Genomic DNA, 16,208 nt, shown 5'->3' on the forward strand with positions numbered 1-16,208 from the left:
GAAATTTGCATTTTTATGTGAAATTTCCTGACCTGAAGTTGTTGGCAACGGATTTAAAATTTTATTTACATAGAGAATCCAACACAAGGCATGTGGCACCGCTGTGCATATGGCTCTTGAACTGCCAGTTTGACTTCCAGGAGCCGTGGTAAATTAAAGGAGCAAGGGGGTGCCTGCTGCTGATGTTGTGTGATGCCCTGCAGGGTCCCGGAAAGAGAGGCAGGTGTACAGCAAGGCAGTGAAGAGGTTGTTCAGCGTGAAAGCCTCTGGAAGGAGAACCTGGATCCGCAGGGCTGGGGGGCACTGTCTCTGGCATGATGACCTCCTAGAGCCCACCACCAAGCCCAGCATCACTGGCAAATTCAAGCTGCTAGAGCCTCCCATGCTGGGCCACGACCTGAGACTGGCCCTGTGCTTGGCCAACCTCACCTCCCGGGTCCAGCAGGTGAGGGTCAACCTGAGCGGTGCCACCATCCTCTACACCCGCAAGCCGGTGGCAGAGATCCTGCATGAATCCCACGCCGTGAGGCTGGGACGACAAGAAGGTAAGTGTACCCTGGCTTGGTGGAATCAGGCCAAGCCACCTCCTTTTTCAGGAGGGTTGTGGAGGTCGGGGGTATTTCCCAGGATCTGCATTCATCCCCAGGAAGGAAGGGGACATTCCTGAGCATTGTGCTCAGTGCCTTGCCTCTTGTCCCCACTTTACAGATGAGAAAACTGAGACTCGGAGGGGCAAAACAATAATAACAGTAATACAAGTCCACATGCATCTGGTGGCAATCTGATGAAGATGTGATTTATAGTTTCTATTTGTTTTAATTAGAATGAATATTTACACACCAAATAAATACAGGCTGGGGGTATTTCAGCATGTATGGAATATGCCATGCATTACTTTTCTAAAATCCAAAAAAAAAAAAAAAAATTCTGGAGCCCATTTGGCTCCAGATGATCTGTGGGAGAGGGCTGGACTGGTAACAGATGGTTTTCTTTGTTTTGGTTTTCGATTTTTTTTGAGACAGAGTGTTGCTCTCTCACCCAGGTTGGAGTGAAGTGGTGTGATCTTAGCTCACTGCAACCTCCACCTCCCAGATTCAAGGGATTCTCTTGCCTCAGCCTCCTGAGTAGCTGGGACTTCAGGCATGCACCACCACACCCAGATAATTTTTGTATTTTTAGTAGAGAAGGGGTTCCGCGATGTTGCCCAGGCTGGACTCAAGTGATCTGCCCGCCTTGGCCTCCCAAAGTACTGGGAGGACAGGCTTGAGCCAGGCCACAGATGTTTATTAAGTGCTTACATGTGCCAAGCCCTGTCCCAAGAATTCTGCATGTGACAGCATAATCCCTCCAGCCACCTTGTGCGTGGTGCTAGTGCTAGCTCCATCTTTGAAAGGAGAAGACTCACACCAAGAAAGGTGGAATCATGAGTTCAGAGTCACACAGTCAGTGTGCATAGTTGCAGGACCCAAATCCAGGCAGTCTGGCATGACAGACACACTCCTGACCAAGGCCAGCAAGGGGCAAAGCCAGGGTTCAAGGCCGGGGATGTTGACCACAGTGCACATTTACTCAGCTGATGCAATTGCTTGACTGCAGGTTATGGAATGGTCAGAGCCCACACCAAATATGCTCAACACGCCTAATGGTACATTTGCCTAAAATTTATCCTTAGTATTTCATAGCAGAAGAGAATGGCTTCAGTCTTTTTAAAGGTTTTTGTATTTTTTTAACTGACCTTATTCCAACTGCTTCTTAAAAAATATATCGAAGTCAGGCGCGGTGGCTCACGCCTGTAATCCCAGCACTTTGGGAGGCCAAGGCGGGTAGATCACGAGGTCAGGAAATCGAAACCATCCTGGCTAACACAGTGAAACCTCGTCTCTACTAAAAATACAAAAAATTAGCCTGGCGTGATGGCACACGCCTGTAGTCCCAGCTACTCAGGAGGCTGAGGCAGGAGACTCACTTGAACCCAGGAGGCTGAGGTTAAAGGATTTTTTTCGTGATCCTGGAACACATAGCACTTCATGGATGATTTATTAAATGTGTCCTCTTTGATTATTCTTGCACTTTTTTCCTAGTCTGTCTTTTTGCCTGTGTCTCCCTCTCCATCTGTCTCTCCTTCCCTGTCTCTCTCTCTGTCTCTGTCCTTTTGGCTTTTTCGCCTGTCTGTCTCTCTATCTCTCCTCTCTCTCTGTCTCTCAGTCTATCTCTGTATCTCTATCTCTCCTTTGCCTCCCTCTCCTTTCACATACTTTCTGAACTCTAAGGATTCAATTAAACAAAGAAGTTGTTGCTCTGGGCCAGTTTCTGGTAAGTGAAGCTTGTGGATTTTCACAGGGTGTGAAAATGTATGAAGGAGGTGTCACACTTCTTTAGCTTTTTTTGTCATTTATTTTTCACAAAGTCTAAATCACAAAATAACACTTCATCATAAAATTTTAATTAACATACACTTCCCTCTGGCTTTTAGCAATTTTTTTCATATTAAAAGTAATACATATTCATAAAAATTTGGAAAGCAAAAGAGAAAAATCACCTATGATTCTGCCACCCACCTACAAACTGTTAATGTATTTTACTTCCAAATTTTTAATGCCTGTTTGCTTTTTGAAAAACAGTTCTAGTTAAAGATTGCAAATAGTCATTAATGCCCTGCTCTTTTCATATTACATTGTATTTTAAATATTTTTATGAGCTCCTCACAAACACCATTTTAATGGATGTTTAAATAAAATTTAATAGATCTTTAAATAAATACATGGTGACCTATCTTTTCTCTTCTTTTAGGTAGTTATCAGCTTATTGCTATTAAAAATAAAACTAAACTTTTGTTTAATTTATCTACAGAGTGTCAGGCAAGCAAGTAAACATTTTGATGCAAAAAGAAATCATTTTTTTTCCTCTGGATTTTGGACTTTTGTTAGACTATATCACAAAAGTGAAATTCTTGGGTGGGGCACGGTGGCTCATGCCTGTAATCCCAGCATTTTGGGAGGCCGAGGTGGGCGGATCACGAGATTGGGAGATCAAGACCATCCTGGCTAACACGGTGAAACCCTGTCTCTACTAAAACTACAAAAAAAGTAGCCGGGTGTGGCGGCGGGTGCCTGTAGTCCCAGCTACTCGGGAGGCTGAGGCAGGAGAATGGCGTGAACCCGGGAGGAGGAGCTTGCAGTGAGCCGAGATCTCGCCACTGCACTCCAGCCTGGGCGACAGAGCAAGACTCCGTCTAAAAAGAAAAGTGAAACTCTTTGGCCAAATGATAGACTATTAAAACCTATAATTTTTTTAATTATTGGGTTTTTAAGTAGTTTTAGGTTTTCAGAAAACTTTCAGTGGGAAGTACAGAGAGTTCCCATATCCCTGCCCACCACCACACCTCTCCTGTTATTAACATCTTGCTTTGGTGTGGTACATTTGTTACAATTAATGAGCCAATATTGACACAGTATTATTAACTAAAATTCATAGTTTACATTAGGGTTCACTCTGTGTTGTGCATTCTATGGCTTTTGACAAATGTATAATGGCATGTATCTAATATTCCACTATCATACAGAATAGTTTCACCCCTTTTCCAATATCCCCATGTTCCACCTATTCATCCCTGCTTCCCTTGCCTGAAGCCCCAGTAACCACTGATTTTTTCAGTGTCTCCACACTTTTGCCTGTTCCATAATGTCGTCTAGTTGAAATCATACAGTATAATTAAGCTTTTTCAGACAGGCTTCTTTCGCTTAGCAATATGTATTTAAGGATCCCTTATGGTTTTTGTGTCTTGATAGGTCATTTCTTCTTATTGCAAAATAGTATTCCATTATATGGATGTACACAGTTTATCCATTCACCTACTTAAGGACATCTTGGTTGATTCCTAGTTTTGGCAATAATGAATAAAGCTGCTGTAAACATCCTTATGCAGGTTTTTGTGTGGGCTTGAGTTTTTAATTCCTTTTTTTTTTTTTTTTTTTTGAGACAGAGTCTCACTCTGTCACCAGGCTAGAGTGCAGTGGCAAGATCTTGGTCACTGCAATCTCCACCTCCCGGGTTCAAGCCATTCTCCTGCCTCAGCCTCCCGAGTAGCTGGAATTACGGGCACACACCACCACACCTAGCTAATTTTTGTATTTTTAGTAGAGACAAGGTTTCGGCATGTTGGCCAGGATGGTCTTGATCTCCTGACCTCATGATCCACTTGCCTCAGCCTCCCAAAGTGCTGGGATGACAGGCATGAGCCACCGCACCAGGCCCGAATTTTTAATTCTTTAAATAAATACCAAGGAGCACACTTGCTGGATCTTATGGTAAGAATATGTTTAGTTTGGTAAGAAACTGACAAACTGTCTTCCCAAGTGGCTGTATCCTTTTGAATTCCCACCAGGGATATATGAGAATTCCTGTTGTTCCCTATTCTATGCAGCAGATGGCGTTGTGTGTTTTGGATTATTGATATTGTAATAGGTGTGTAATAAATAGTATATCAGAGTTTACTATTCACTAATGACATATGACATTGAGCATCTTTTCATATACTTATTTGACATCTGTATCTCTTCTTTGGTGAGGTGTACAGATCTTTTGCCCGTGTTTTAATTGGGTTGTTCATTTTCTCATTGCTGGTTTTTGAAAGGTCTTTGAGTATTTTGGGTAACAGTCTTTTATCTGATGTCTTTTGCAAATATTTTCTCTCAGTCTGTGTCCTCTCAGTCTCTTCACAGTGTTTTTGCAGAGCAAAGTTTTTGGTTTTAATAAAGTCCAACTTATCAATTTTTTCTTTCATGGACCATGCCTTTGGTACTGTATCAAAAAAAAATTATTACCGGCTGGACACGGTGGCTCACGCCTGTAATCCCAGCACTTTGGGAGGCTGAAGCAGGTGAATCACTTGAGATCAGGAGTTTGAGACCAGCCTGACCAACATGGTAAAACCCCATCTCTACTAAAAATACAAAAATTAGCTGGGCATGGTGGTGAGTGCCTGTAATCCCAGCTACTCGGGAGGCTGAGGCAGGAGAATCGCTTGAACCCGGGAGGTGGAGGTTGCAGTGAGCCAAAATCATGCCACTGCACTCCAACCTGGGCAATAGAGCAAGACTCCGTCTCAAAAAAAAAAAAAATTATTACCAATCTCAGGTCATCCAGATTTTTCTCCCATGTTATCTTTAAGAGTTCTGTAGTTTTGCATTTTACATTTAGGTCAATGATTCAGTTTAGTAAATTTTGTAAAGAATGTAAGTCCTTTGTCTAGATTTTCTTTTCCCCATGTGGATATCCAGTTGCTTCAGCACCATTTGTTGACTATCTTTTCTCCACTGTATTTCATTTGCTACTTTGTCAAAGATCAACTGACTATATTTGTGCAGGTCTATTTCTGAACTCTTTTCTATTCTATTGATCCACAGGCATACCTCAGAGATATTGCGGGTTTGGTTCCAGACCACCACAATAATAGGAATATTGCAATAAAGCAAGTCAAATAATGTTTTGGTTTCCCAGAGCATATAAAAGTTATGTTTATATTATACTATAGTCTATAAAGTGTACAATAACACTATTCCTTTTTTAAAAAATGTGGACCTTAATTTCAAAATACTTTATGGCTATAAAATGCTAACAATTGGGGCCAGGCACAGGTGGTGCATACCTGTAATCCCAGAACTTTGGGAGGCTGAGGCGAAGGGTCACTTGAGCTAAAGAGCTCAAGACCAGCCTGGGCAACATGGTGAAACCCCATCTCTACAAAAAAAAAGAAAGAAAACAAAAAAATTAGCCAGGCATGGTGGTACACACCTGTTGCTCAACTACTCAGAAGCAAGGCGAGAGGCTCACTTGAGCCCGGGAAGTCAAGGCTGCAGTGAGCTGAGATCCTGCCACTGCACTCCAGCCTGGGTAACAAAGGGAGACTCTTTCTCAAAAAAAAAAAATAAATAAAATAAATAAATAAATAAATAAATAAATATAAAAAAAATAAATAAATAAAAGCTAAAAATCTGAACCTTCACTGAGTCATAGTATTTTTGCTGGTGGAAGGTCTTGCCTCAATGTTGATGGCTGCTAACTGATCAGGGTAGTGGTTGCCAAAGGTTGGGGTGGTTGTGGCAATTTCTTAAAATAAGACAACAATAAAGTTTGCCACACTGAATGACTTTCTTCCTTTCACGAAGGATTTCTCTGTAGTATGTGATGGTGCTTGACGGCATTTTACTTACAGTAGAACTTCTTTCAAATCTGGAGTCAATCCTCTCAAACCCTGCCACTGCTTTATCAACTAAGTTTATGTAATATTCAAAATCTTTTGTTGCCGTTTCAACAATGTTTAGAGCATCTTCACCAGGAATAGATTCCATCTTTGAAAAACACTTTCTTTGCTCACACATAAGAAGCAGCTCTTCAACTGTTCAAGTTTTACCATCAGATGGAGCAATTTAGTCACATCTTTAGGTTGCACTCTAATTCTCTTGCTATTTCCACCACATCATCAGTGACTTCCTGCACTGAAATCCTGAATCCCTCAAAGTCATCCATAAGAGTTGGAATCAACTTCTTTCCAACTCCTATTAATGTTGATATTTTTACCTCCTCCCATGAATCATGAATATACTTAATGATGTCTAGAATGGTGAATCTTTTCCAGAAGGTTTTCAATTGAATTTGCCCAGATCCATTAAAGGAATCACTATCTATGGCAGCTATGGCTTTATGAAATGTATTTCTTAAATAAAAAGACTTGAAAATTAAAATTACTCCTTGCTTCATGGTCTGCAGAATGGATGTTATGTTAACAGGCATGAAAATAACATTAATCTCATTGTACACCTCCATCAGAGTTCTTGAGTGATTAGGTGCATTGTCAATGAGCAGTAATACTTTGACAAGAATCTTCTTTTCTGATCAGTAGGTCTCAACAGTTGGCCTAAAATATTCAGTAAACCATGCTATAAACAGATGTGATATCATCCTGGCTTCGTTGTTCCTTTATGGACCACAGGCAAAGTAGATTTAGCATAATTCTTAAGGGCCCCAGGATTTAGAAATGGTAAATGAGCATTGGCTTCATCTTAAAGTCACCAGCTGCATTAGCTCTTTAATGCACAGAGTCAGCCTGTCCTTTGAAGCTTTGAAGCCAGGCATTGACTTCTGTCTAGCTGTGAAGTCCTAGATGACATCTTCTTCCAATATAAAGTTATTTTTTCTACATTGAAAATCTGTTGTTTTATGTAGCCGTCTTCACCAACGATCTTAGCTAGAGTCTGGATAACTTGCTGTGGCTTCTACATCAGCACTTGTTGCTTCAGCTTGCACTTTTATGTTATAGAGATGACTTCTTTCCTTAAACCTTATGAACCAATCTGTGCTAGCTTCAAACTTGTCTTCTGTAGCTTCCTAACATCTCTCAATCCTTATAGATTTGAAGAGAATTAGGGCCTTGCTCTGGATTAGGCTTTGGCTTAATGGAATGTTATGGCTGGTGTGATCTTATATGGAGATCATTAAAACTTTGTCCGTATTAGCAATAAGGCTATTTTGCTTTCTTATAATTCCTAAGTCACTTTTAGTTTCCTTCTTTGCTTTCTTGTAATTCCTAAGTCACTTTTAGTTTCCTTCAAGAGTAGCACTTTTAATTTCCTTCAAGAACTTTCCCTTGCATTCAAAACCTTGCTGTTTGGCACAAGAGGCCTAGCTTTTGGCTCATCTTGGCTTTCTATGTGCCTTCCTCGCTAAGCCTAATCATTTCTAGCTTTTGATTTAAAGTGAAAGACATGTAACTCTCATTAACTTGAACACCTAGAGGCCATTGTAGGTTTATTAATTGGCCTAATTTAAATATTGTTGTGTATCTGGGAATAGGGAGGCCCGAGGAAAGGGAGAGATATGGGGAAATGGCCAGTGAGTGGAGCAGTCAGAACTCACACATTTATCAATTAAGTTCAACATCTTATAGGGCATGGTTTGTGGTGCCAGCAAAGAGTTACAATAGTAGCATCAAAGATCACTGATCAAGGGCTGGGCACAGGGGCTCATATATGTAATCCCAATCCCAATCACTTTTGGAGGTCAAAGTGAGAGAATTGCTTGAACCTAGGAGTTTGAGACTAGCTTGGGCAACACAGCAAAACCCCATCTCTACAAAAATTAAAATAAAAAATATCTGCTGGGTGTGGTGGCATGCTCCCATAGTCTTAGCTACTTGGAGGCTGAGGCAGGAGGACTGCTTGAGCCCAGGAGTTGGAGGTTTGCAATGAGCTATGATCACACCACTGCACCTACAGCCTGGGTGACACAGCAAGACCTTGTCTTAAAGAGAAAAAAAAAAAAGAGATCACTGATCATAGAAGCAAATACATGCTCTTGGAAAAATGGCTCTTATAGACTTGCCTGACTCAGGGTTGCCACAAACCTTCAATTTGTAAAAAATGCAATATCTGCAAAGTACAATAAAATGAAGCACAATAAAATAAGGTATGCCTGTCTTTGTCCATTCTTTCACTAATACCACACTGTCTTGATTACTGTACCTTTATAGTAAATCTTGAAGTCAGGTAGTGCCAGTCCTCTAACTTTGTTCCTCTCCTTCAATATTTTACAATTGTACAGCTGTGTTGACTACTCTGGGTCTTTTGCCTCTTGACATAAACGTTTTTTATGTCATGGATCTTTAAAAAAATCTTAATTGATATATCATAGTAGTACATATTTTGTGGGTGCACATGATATTTTGATACATGTATAGAATGTATAACAATCAAATCAGGGTAACTGGGATATCCATCACCTTATACATTTATCTGTATCTTTTGTGTTGGAAACATTACAGTTTATTCTAGCTATTTAGAAACACACCATAAATCATAGTTAACTATAATTTCCCTACTGTATTATGAAATATTAGAATTTATCCTTTCTAACTATCTTGTACCCATTATCCAACTTCTCTTCATTCCTGCCTCCCACCCACACATAAAGTTTGGAATCAGTTTGTCAATATCCACAAAATAACTTCTTCAGATTGCTTTGAATCTATAGGTCAAGTTAGGAAAAATTGACATTTTGACAATATTGAGCCCTTTCTATCCATGAACATGGAATATCTCTTCATTTATTTAGTTCTTTCATCAGAGTTTTACAGTTCTTCTTGTGTAGATCTTGTACATATTTTGTTAAATTAATGCCTAAGTATTCCGTTTTTGGTGGTGCTAACATAAATGGTATTATCTTTTTAATTTTAATTTCTAATTGTTCCTTGCTGGTATATAGGAAAGTGATTGACTTCTGTATATTAGTAATCTTATACCCTGTAACCTTGCTATAACCACTCGTTAGTTCCAGGATTTTTTGTGTGTTGTTGTTGACAATTCTTTTGGATTTTCTACATAGACAATTATATCATTTGTGAACAAAGACTGTTTTATTTCTTCCTTCCCAATCTGTATATATTTTATTTCCTTGTTTTATCTTATTGCATTAGCTAGGACTCCCAATATGATGTTGACAAGGAATAGTAAGTGGGGACATCTTTGCCTTGTTCCTAATCATCATGGGAAAGCTTGCAGTTTCTCATCATTAAGGATAACGTTTGCTGTAGGTTTTTTGTAGATATTCTTTATCAAGTTGAGTAAATTCTTCCTCTATTCCTAGTTTGCTAAGAGCTTTATCAGGAATGGGTGTTGGATTTTATCAAATTCTTTTTCTGCATCTATTCATATGATCATGTTATTTTTTTCCTGTTGATTTGATGGACTATATTAATTGAACTTTAATATTGACCCAGCCTTACATGCCTAGACTAAATCCCACTTGATCATGGCGTGTAATTTTTTACACATTGTTGATTCAATTTACCAATATTTTGTTGAGAATTTTTGCATCTATGTTCATATTGGTCTGTAGTTTTCTTTTCTTGCAATGTCTTTGTCTGGTTTTTGGCATTAAGGTAATGCTGACCTCATAGAATGAATTAGGAAGTATTTCTCTGCTTCCATTTTCTGGAAGAGATTGTAGAGAATTGCTATAATTTTTTATTCTTAAATACTTGGTATATTTCACCAGTGAACCCATCTGGGCTTAACGCTTTCTGGTTTGGAAGGTTATTAAGTCCTGATTCAATTTTTTTAATAGATATAGGCCTATTCAGGTTGTCTTTTTCTTCTTATGTGAATTTTAGCTGATTTTTTCTTTCAGGAACTGGTCCCTTTCATCTAGGTTATGAAACCTGTGGGCTTAAAGTTGTTCATAATATTCCTTTACTATCTGTTTTTTTCCTAACTCCCCAAACTTGTTACCTTTACTATCTTTTTAATGTTCATGGGATCTGGAGAGACGTCCTCTCTTGCCTTTATCATATTAATAACTTATGCCTTCTCTCTTTTTTTTATAAGTTAGCCTTGCTATAAGCTTATTGACTTTATTGATCTTTTCAAAGAACCAGCTTTTGGTTTTGCTGATTTTCTCTATTGATCTCTGATTTTCAATTTTACTGATTTCTGCTCTAATTTTTATTATTTCTTTTCTTCTGCTTAAGATGAGTTTAACACTTTCTCCTTTTTACAGTTTCCTAAAGCAGAAATTTAGATTATTGGTTTTAGATCTTTCTTCTTTTCTATCATATGTATTTAATACTATAGACTTCTCTCTAAGCACTGCTTTTGCTGCATCCTACAAATGTGTGTGTTGGGGGAAGGGTGTTTGTTTGTTTTGTTTTGCTTTTCAGACAGAGTTTCATTCTGTCACTCAGGCTGGGGTGCAGTGGCACAATCATGGCTCATTGTAGCCTCAACTTCCCGGGCTCAGGTGATTCTCCCTCCTCAACCTCCCAGGTAACTGGGACTACAGGCATGCACCCAGAAATTTTAATAAGTTGTAATTTCATTTTCATTTACTTCAAAATACTTTTAAATTTCTCTTGAGACTTCTTCTGTGTCCCATGTGTTCTTCTAGAAGTGTGTTGTTTAATCTCTAGGTATTTTAGATTTTTCAGCTCTCTGTCTGTTGTTGATTTCCAGTTTGAATTCATTGTGTTCTGGGGGCATATATTGCATAATTTCTATTATTTTAAACTGGTTAATGTGTCATTTATGCCACAGAATGTGATCCATTTTTGTGAATGCTCCGTGTGAGATTGAGAAGAATGTGTATCCTGCTGTTGTCAGATGCAATATTCTACAGATGTCAGTTATGTCCAGCTGAGTGGCGGTGCTATTGAGAACCATTGTTCTAGGGAAAGGAGTCTCAGCTTTTATTAGATTGTTAGTGGAGTCTGTGAGTCAAAGGACTTCAAGAAGCCCTGATCCAAACATTCTAAAGGGCAACTTTTCTCCTCCTTTCTCCCAGGGTCTGAGCTGATGCCCAGAGCTCTGCTCATGGGTATCATATGGTGGCATATGGTGGTTCTTCATGCTGGACACTGAGAATTTACATTTCTAACAAGTTCCCAGGTGACGCTGATGCTGCTGGTCCCAGGACCACACTTGGAGAACCATGATCTATCACCATGCAAGGAGTAAATGATATAATGTATATAAAGTATTTGGCATCATTCCTACTACCTGACGAACATTCAATTTATGATGTTTATTATCAGTGTTTTTGATATTGTTACCAATAATAATACACTATCAATAAAATAATAAATCAATAAAATAAAAATAATAATACCTGCTCATGGAATTGTTGTAAGGTTTAAACAAGTCAGTCTGCAAAAGCACTTCCAAGTGTAGTACACTTTATTCCCTTAGTAAAAGTTAGCTTTTATATTTATAATAATTATTGTTAATGTTATTGTTATTTTGAGACAGAGTCTTGCTCTGTCACTCAGGCTGGAGTGCAATGGCACAATCTCAGCTCACTGCAACTTCCGCCTCCTGGGTTCAAGCAATTCTCCTGCCTCAGTCTCCCAAGTAGCTGGGATTATAGGCACACACCACCACGCCCTGCTAATTTTGTAAGTTTTTTCAGTAGAGACAGGGTTTCTCCATGTTGGTCAGACTGGATTCGAACTCCTGACCTCAGATGATCCACCCACCTTCACCTCCCAAAGTGCTGGGATTACAGGTGTGAGTCACTGCACTGGCCTATAATTATTACTTATTACTGTTATTGTAATAAAGTTCTTCCAGTAATGACCAACCAAACTAAGGGAGCCCATAAAAAAAAAAAATCATGCTTTAACACATGAATCGGCCTGCTGGCATTCAGGAGAATATGATATGCAAAGCCCTGGGGTAGCAGAGTGCATGAACCATGTTGAGCCCTTTAAGGACCTTTTCCATGAGTTAAAAACTCAGATGCCTTCAGAGTCAGGAAGAAAACGAAATAAAGGAAGCAGTGGGAGTAGAACAATAGGAAATGAGGGGGCCTGAGAGCAAACCAGAACGAGCACATTGAACCTGAAAGAAAGAATACATAGTAGTCAGAAAAAAAAAAAAAACACGCCTATAACTCCAGCACTTTGGGAGGCCAAGGCGAGAGGATCATGAGGTCAAGAGATTGAGACCATCCTGGCAAACATGATGAAACCCCATCTCTACTAAGAATACAAAAATTAGCTGGGTGTGGTGGCACGTGCCTGTAATCCCAGCTACTCAGGAGGCTGAGGCAGGAGAATTGCTTGAACCCAGGAGGTGGAGGTTGCAGTGAGCCGAGATCATGCCACTACTGCACTCCAGCCTCGCAACAGAGCAAGACTCCGTCTTCAAAAGAAAAGACTGAGGTTTGTGGTGATCCATGCTTACAAGAAAAGAATACCTAGGCAGGATGTTTGTGACTGGTGAGAGGGAGATAGAGATGGCCAGGACCACAGGAGCTCAGAGAGCATGAGAGCACTGGCTGGAGGCGTCAGTGAAGACTTCCCTCAGTTGGTGGGGCTGACCGGGACTGGGCCTTCGTGGAGGGGGGCATTTGGAAAAGTTGTAGGGAAATTGGCCTCACAGGATTGGAAGATTGAGGCAGGCCTTTGGTCTTCCTCTTCTCTACACCTAGCACATAATAGGTGCTCAATAAGCAGTGAAGGAGGGGATGAATGGTTGATGGTCTGAGAGATTTCCATCCTGAATAAGTAGGGAAAGTTTGGAAGCATCTCTGGGGGCTCTTGGAGAAATAGTCTGGTATTGTGGTAGCTCCCTGACCTGAATTTGACTCCCACCTCATCCTAATTTCTTGGTTTACTTCCTATATGAGTTTGGACAAGAAAATACCCGCTCTGGGCCTTAGGTTTCTTCATCTGAGAACTGAGGAGAATAAAGCCTGTCACAGAATGGTTGCAAGGACCAGAGAGAAAGGAGCTATTAGTTGGGCATTCCCTTCCTTCTTCCCAGTGCCATTGAAGAAAGACACCAAGCCCCAATTCCCACCTCTGCTTTCCCTTCCAGAGAAGAGAATCCCAATTACAATATCTTACTCTAAGTATAAAGAAGACCTGACAGAGGACAAGAAGATCCTGTTGGCTGCCATGTGCCTCGTCACCAAAGGAGAGAAGCTTCTGGTGGAGAAGGACATTACTCTAGAGGACTTCATCACCATCAAGGTGACCTCAGCCTGCACCTACCATGCTGTTCCAAGGAGCACCCATTCCCTAGAGCTGGGGGAGAGCGTCAGAAGCTGCGCGTTTTGTGCCTTTAACTCCAGCTTTAGCTCTCCAAGGTGGGAGGAGTGGGTTGGACATAAGGGGATGAATGCAATGGTGGCACTCAGTAATGGGGTATACGGAGGCAGGGGTGGACATGACTAATGATCCATCCTCTAACTCAGCCAGGACCATCGGTTTCCTGGAGGGAGGAGGGGTAGGCGCGATGGCTCATCGGTGTTGTCCCCTTTCAGGTTCTGGGCCCAGCCATGGTGGGAGTGGCAGTTACGGTGGAAGTGACAGTAGTCAACCCCCTCTTAGAAAGAGTGAAGGACTGTGCGCTGATGGTGGAGGGCAGCGGCTTTCTCCAGGAACAGCTCAGCATCGAGTAAGTGCCAGCCTGGGGGGTTGGCAGGGAATGGGGCTCCCTTCCTTATGGATGAGCCAGAGAGAAGTTGCCAGGGATGGGGGGTGTGGGAGAGATTCTGGACTCCCCAGGATCCAGCCCACAGCCTATCCATATCAGCCTGCATTCACTTATTTATTCCTTCCTTCATTCATTCATTTACTCAAATCATATAACTCGTTCACTCAGTCATTCACTCACATCATTCATTCATATTTTCACTTATTTATCCATTTACTTATTCACTCACTTTCATTCATTTTCTCTCATTTATTCATGCATTCTTGAATTTGCTTACTCATTTATTCACTCATTTGCTCATTTTTTCATTCATGTATTCCTACATTGATGCTTCATTCATTCATTCACACATGTTCCTGTTCTTTCATGGATTCGTTTATTTACTTGTTGATTGTCAATCATTCATTCACTCCTTCCTTCTTCCATTCATCTGCCTGCTACTTATGTGGTCCTTGATTATACTGACCTGTGCTCTGGCCCATGTGTAATTGTTAGGAACACTGACAGGAGTTTTGCCTGGAGAAGGGCTCTCAGATACAGACGGCCCTTCACATGAGGACAGTGTGATTTGTGAAAAAGACCTTGTCCAAGGTCTGGGGGAGCAAAAGCAGCCCTTAAGTGAAGGTGGGGCCAGGAAGAAGTCCCAGTGGAGCTGGTGTTTGAGCTGAGGCTTAAATGATGAATTGAGATTTTCAGGTATCAAGAAGGAAGGACGGTTTGCCAGGCAAAGGTCTTGGTATCAACACCTGATGGCTGTTGTTGTCAGGGAAGGTCTCCTGGAAGAAGAGAACTTGATTTGGGCCTCGGGTGGATTGGAATAAGAAAGGTATCCTAGGTGGGAGGAACAGAGCCGATGAAAGCCCAGAGGAGGGAAGTTCAGGGCACAGACAGAAAACTAGCCGGGCTGGATGGGAAGAATGCAGGTGGTAGAAGAGAAAATTAAATTGGAAACATGTTTTTTTTGTTGTTGTTTTTGTTTGTTTCTTTGTTTGTTTTTGAGACAGAGTCTCACTCTGTTGCCCAGGCTGGAGTGTAATGGTGCAATCTCAGCTCACTGCAACCTCCTCCTCCCAGATTCAAGCGATTCTCCTGTCTCGACTTCCTGAGTAGCTGGGATTACAGGTGTGCACCACCGCTCCCGGCTAATTTTTGTATTTTAGTAGAGATGGGGTTTCACCATGTTGGTCAGGCTGGTCTCGAACTCCTGACCTCAGGTGATCCACCTGCCTCGGCCTCCCAAAGTGCTGGGATTACAGGAGTGAGCCACCGCACCTGGCCTGGAAACATGTTGATAAGTCTTGAATGTCAAGCCACAAGGTGAATTTGATCCTGAGGAGTTTGGGGAGCCGTGGATTGGCAGGCCAGACTCAGAATGGCAAGAGGACTGACAATCTGCCTTTCTCACCTCCTTTTCCTCCAGCGTGCCCACCCTGGAGCCTCAGGAGAGGGCCTCAGTCCAGTTTGACGTCACCCCCTCCAAGAGTGGCCCAAGGCAGTTGCAGGTGGACCTTGTAAGCCCTCACTTCCCGGACATCAAGGGTTTTGTGATCATCCATGTGGCCACTGCCAAGTGATGGATCATGAGGGACTGAGAGGGGGCAATTTGGCCCCTGTCCTCCTTCTGCCCATTCTTTGTCTCTTCCACGTGGGAGGCAGGGGGCCTCAGTTAATCCTGCTTCAACCTCTGCCCTACTTGGTAAACTTAGGCAAGTTCCTTCTCCTCCTGGGCCTCAGTTTACTCTTCCATAAAATGAAGTGTTGCACTCGGTAATCCTTAAACTTTTGGACAACCATAGATGATGTAAGAACCTAGGGAGCCTCTCCAACCTTCATGTCTCATCCCCATAGCTGGGAGGCTGACAGACCCAAGCATCACAGTAACCCTGGCCCACTCAGCTCTGCCGTACTCCACCCTGCCAGCTCACCATCACCCTGGCTGACCCTTGGACTCCCCTTGCTTCTCAAATGCCCTGGCCACATCAAGAGCTGAGGATTCTCCCCACAGTCCTGACAGAGAACCCAAAAGTGTAAAAGCTGGAACCTAACCATCCCTCAACACTCCCATTACAGAGAAGAAGGAAACTTATTGAGGCCATAGGGTGAGCTAGAGGCAGAGTTGAGGCCCGTGTGTGTGCCATTTATACCTCGTAAGTCCCTATCCTAAAAAGCATTAGATTTTAAGCAAAGGGAGATTTTCCCTCAGTGAAGACACAGGCCCAG

The 16,208-nt window shown here is 41.7% G+C and overlaps 1 protein-coding gene across 2 annotated transcripts in view; it reads left to right on the forward strand.

The window, feature by feature from the left end:
* The window catches only part of TGM6 (transglutaminase 6), a 54,709-nt gene extending 39,037 nt beyond the window's left edge, over window positions 1-15,672 (forward strand). Inside the window, exons 10-13 of one of the 2 annotated variants that reach the window (XM_025399234.1) lie at window positions 204-545; window positions 13,368-13,522; window positions 13,816-13,949; window positions 15,409-15,672. In XM_025399234.1, coding sequence (XP_025255019.1) covers window positions 204-545; window positions 13,368-13,522; window positions 13,816-13,949; window positions 15,409-15,562 — 785 coding nt within the window. In that variant the 3' untranslated portion in view covers window positions 15,563-15,672. The remainder of the gene's footprint in view (window positions 1-203; window positions 546-13,367; window positions 13,523-13,815; window positions 13,950-15,408) is intronic. The other variant, XM_025399235.1, reaches the window with a different exon arrangement.
* Window positions 15,673-16,208: the final 536 nt, after the last annotated feature.

This window comes from Theropithecus gelada, chromosome 10 (assembly GCF_003255815.1).
Source record: "Theropithecus gelada isolate Dixy chromosome 10, Tgel_1.0, whole genome shotgun sequence".
In the NCBI taxonomy this organism is placed as follows: domain Eukaryota; kingdom Metazoa; phylum Chordata; class Mammalia; order Primates; family Cercopithecidae; genus Theropithecus; species Theropithecus gelada.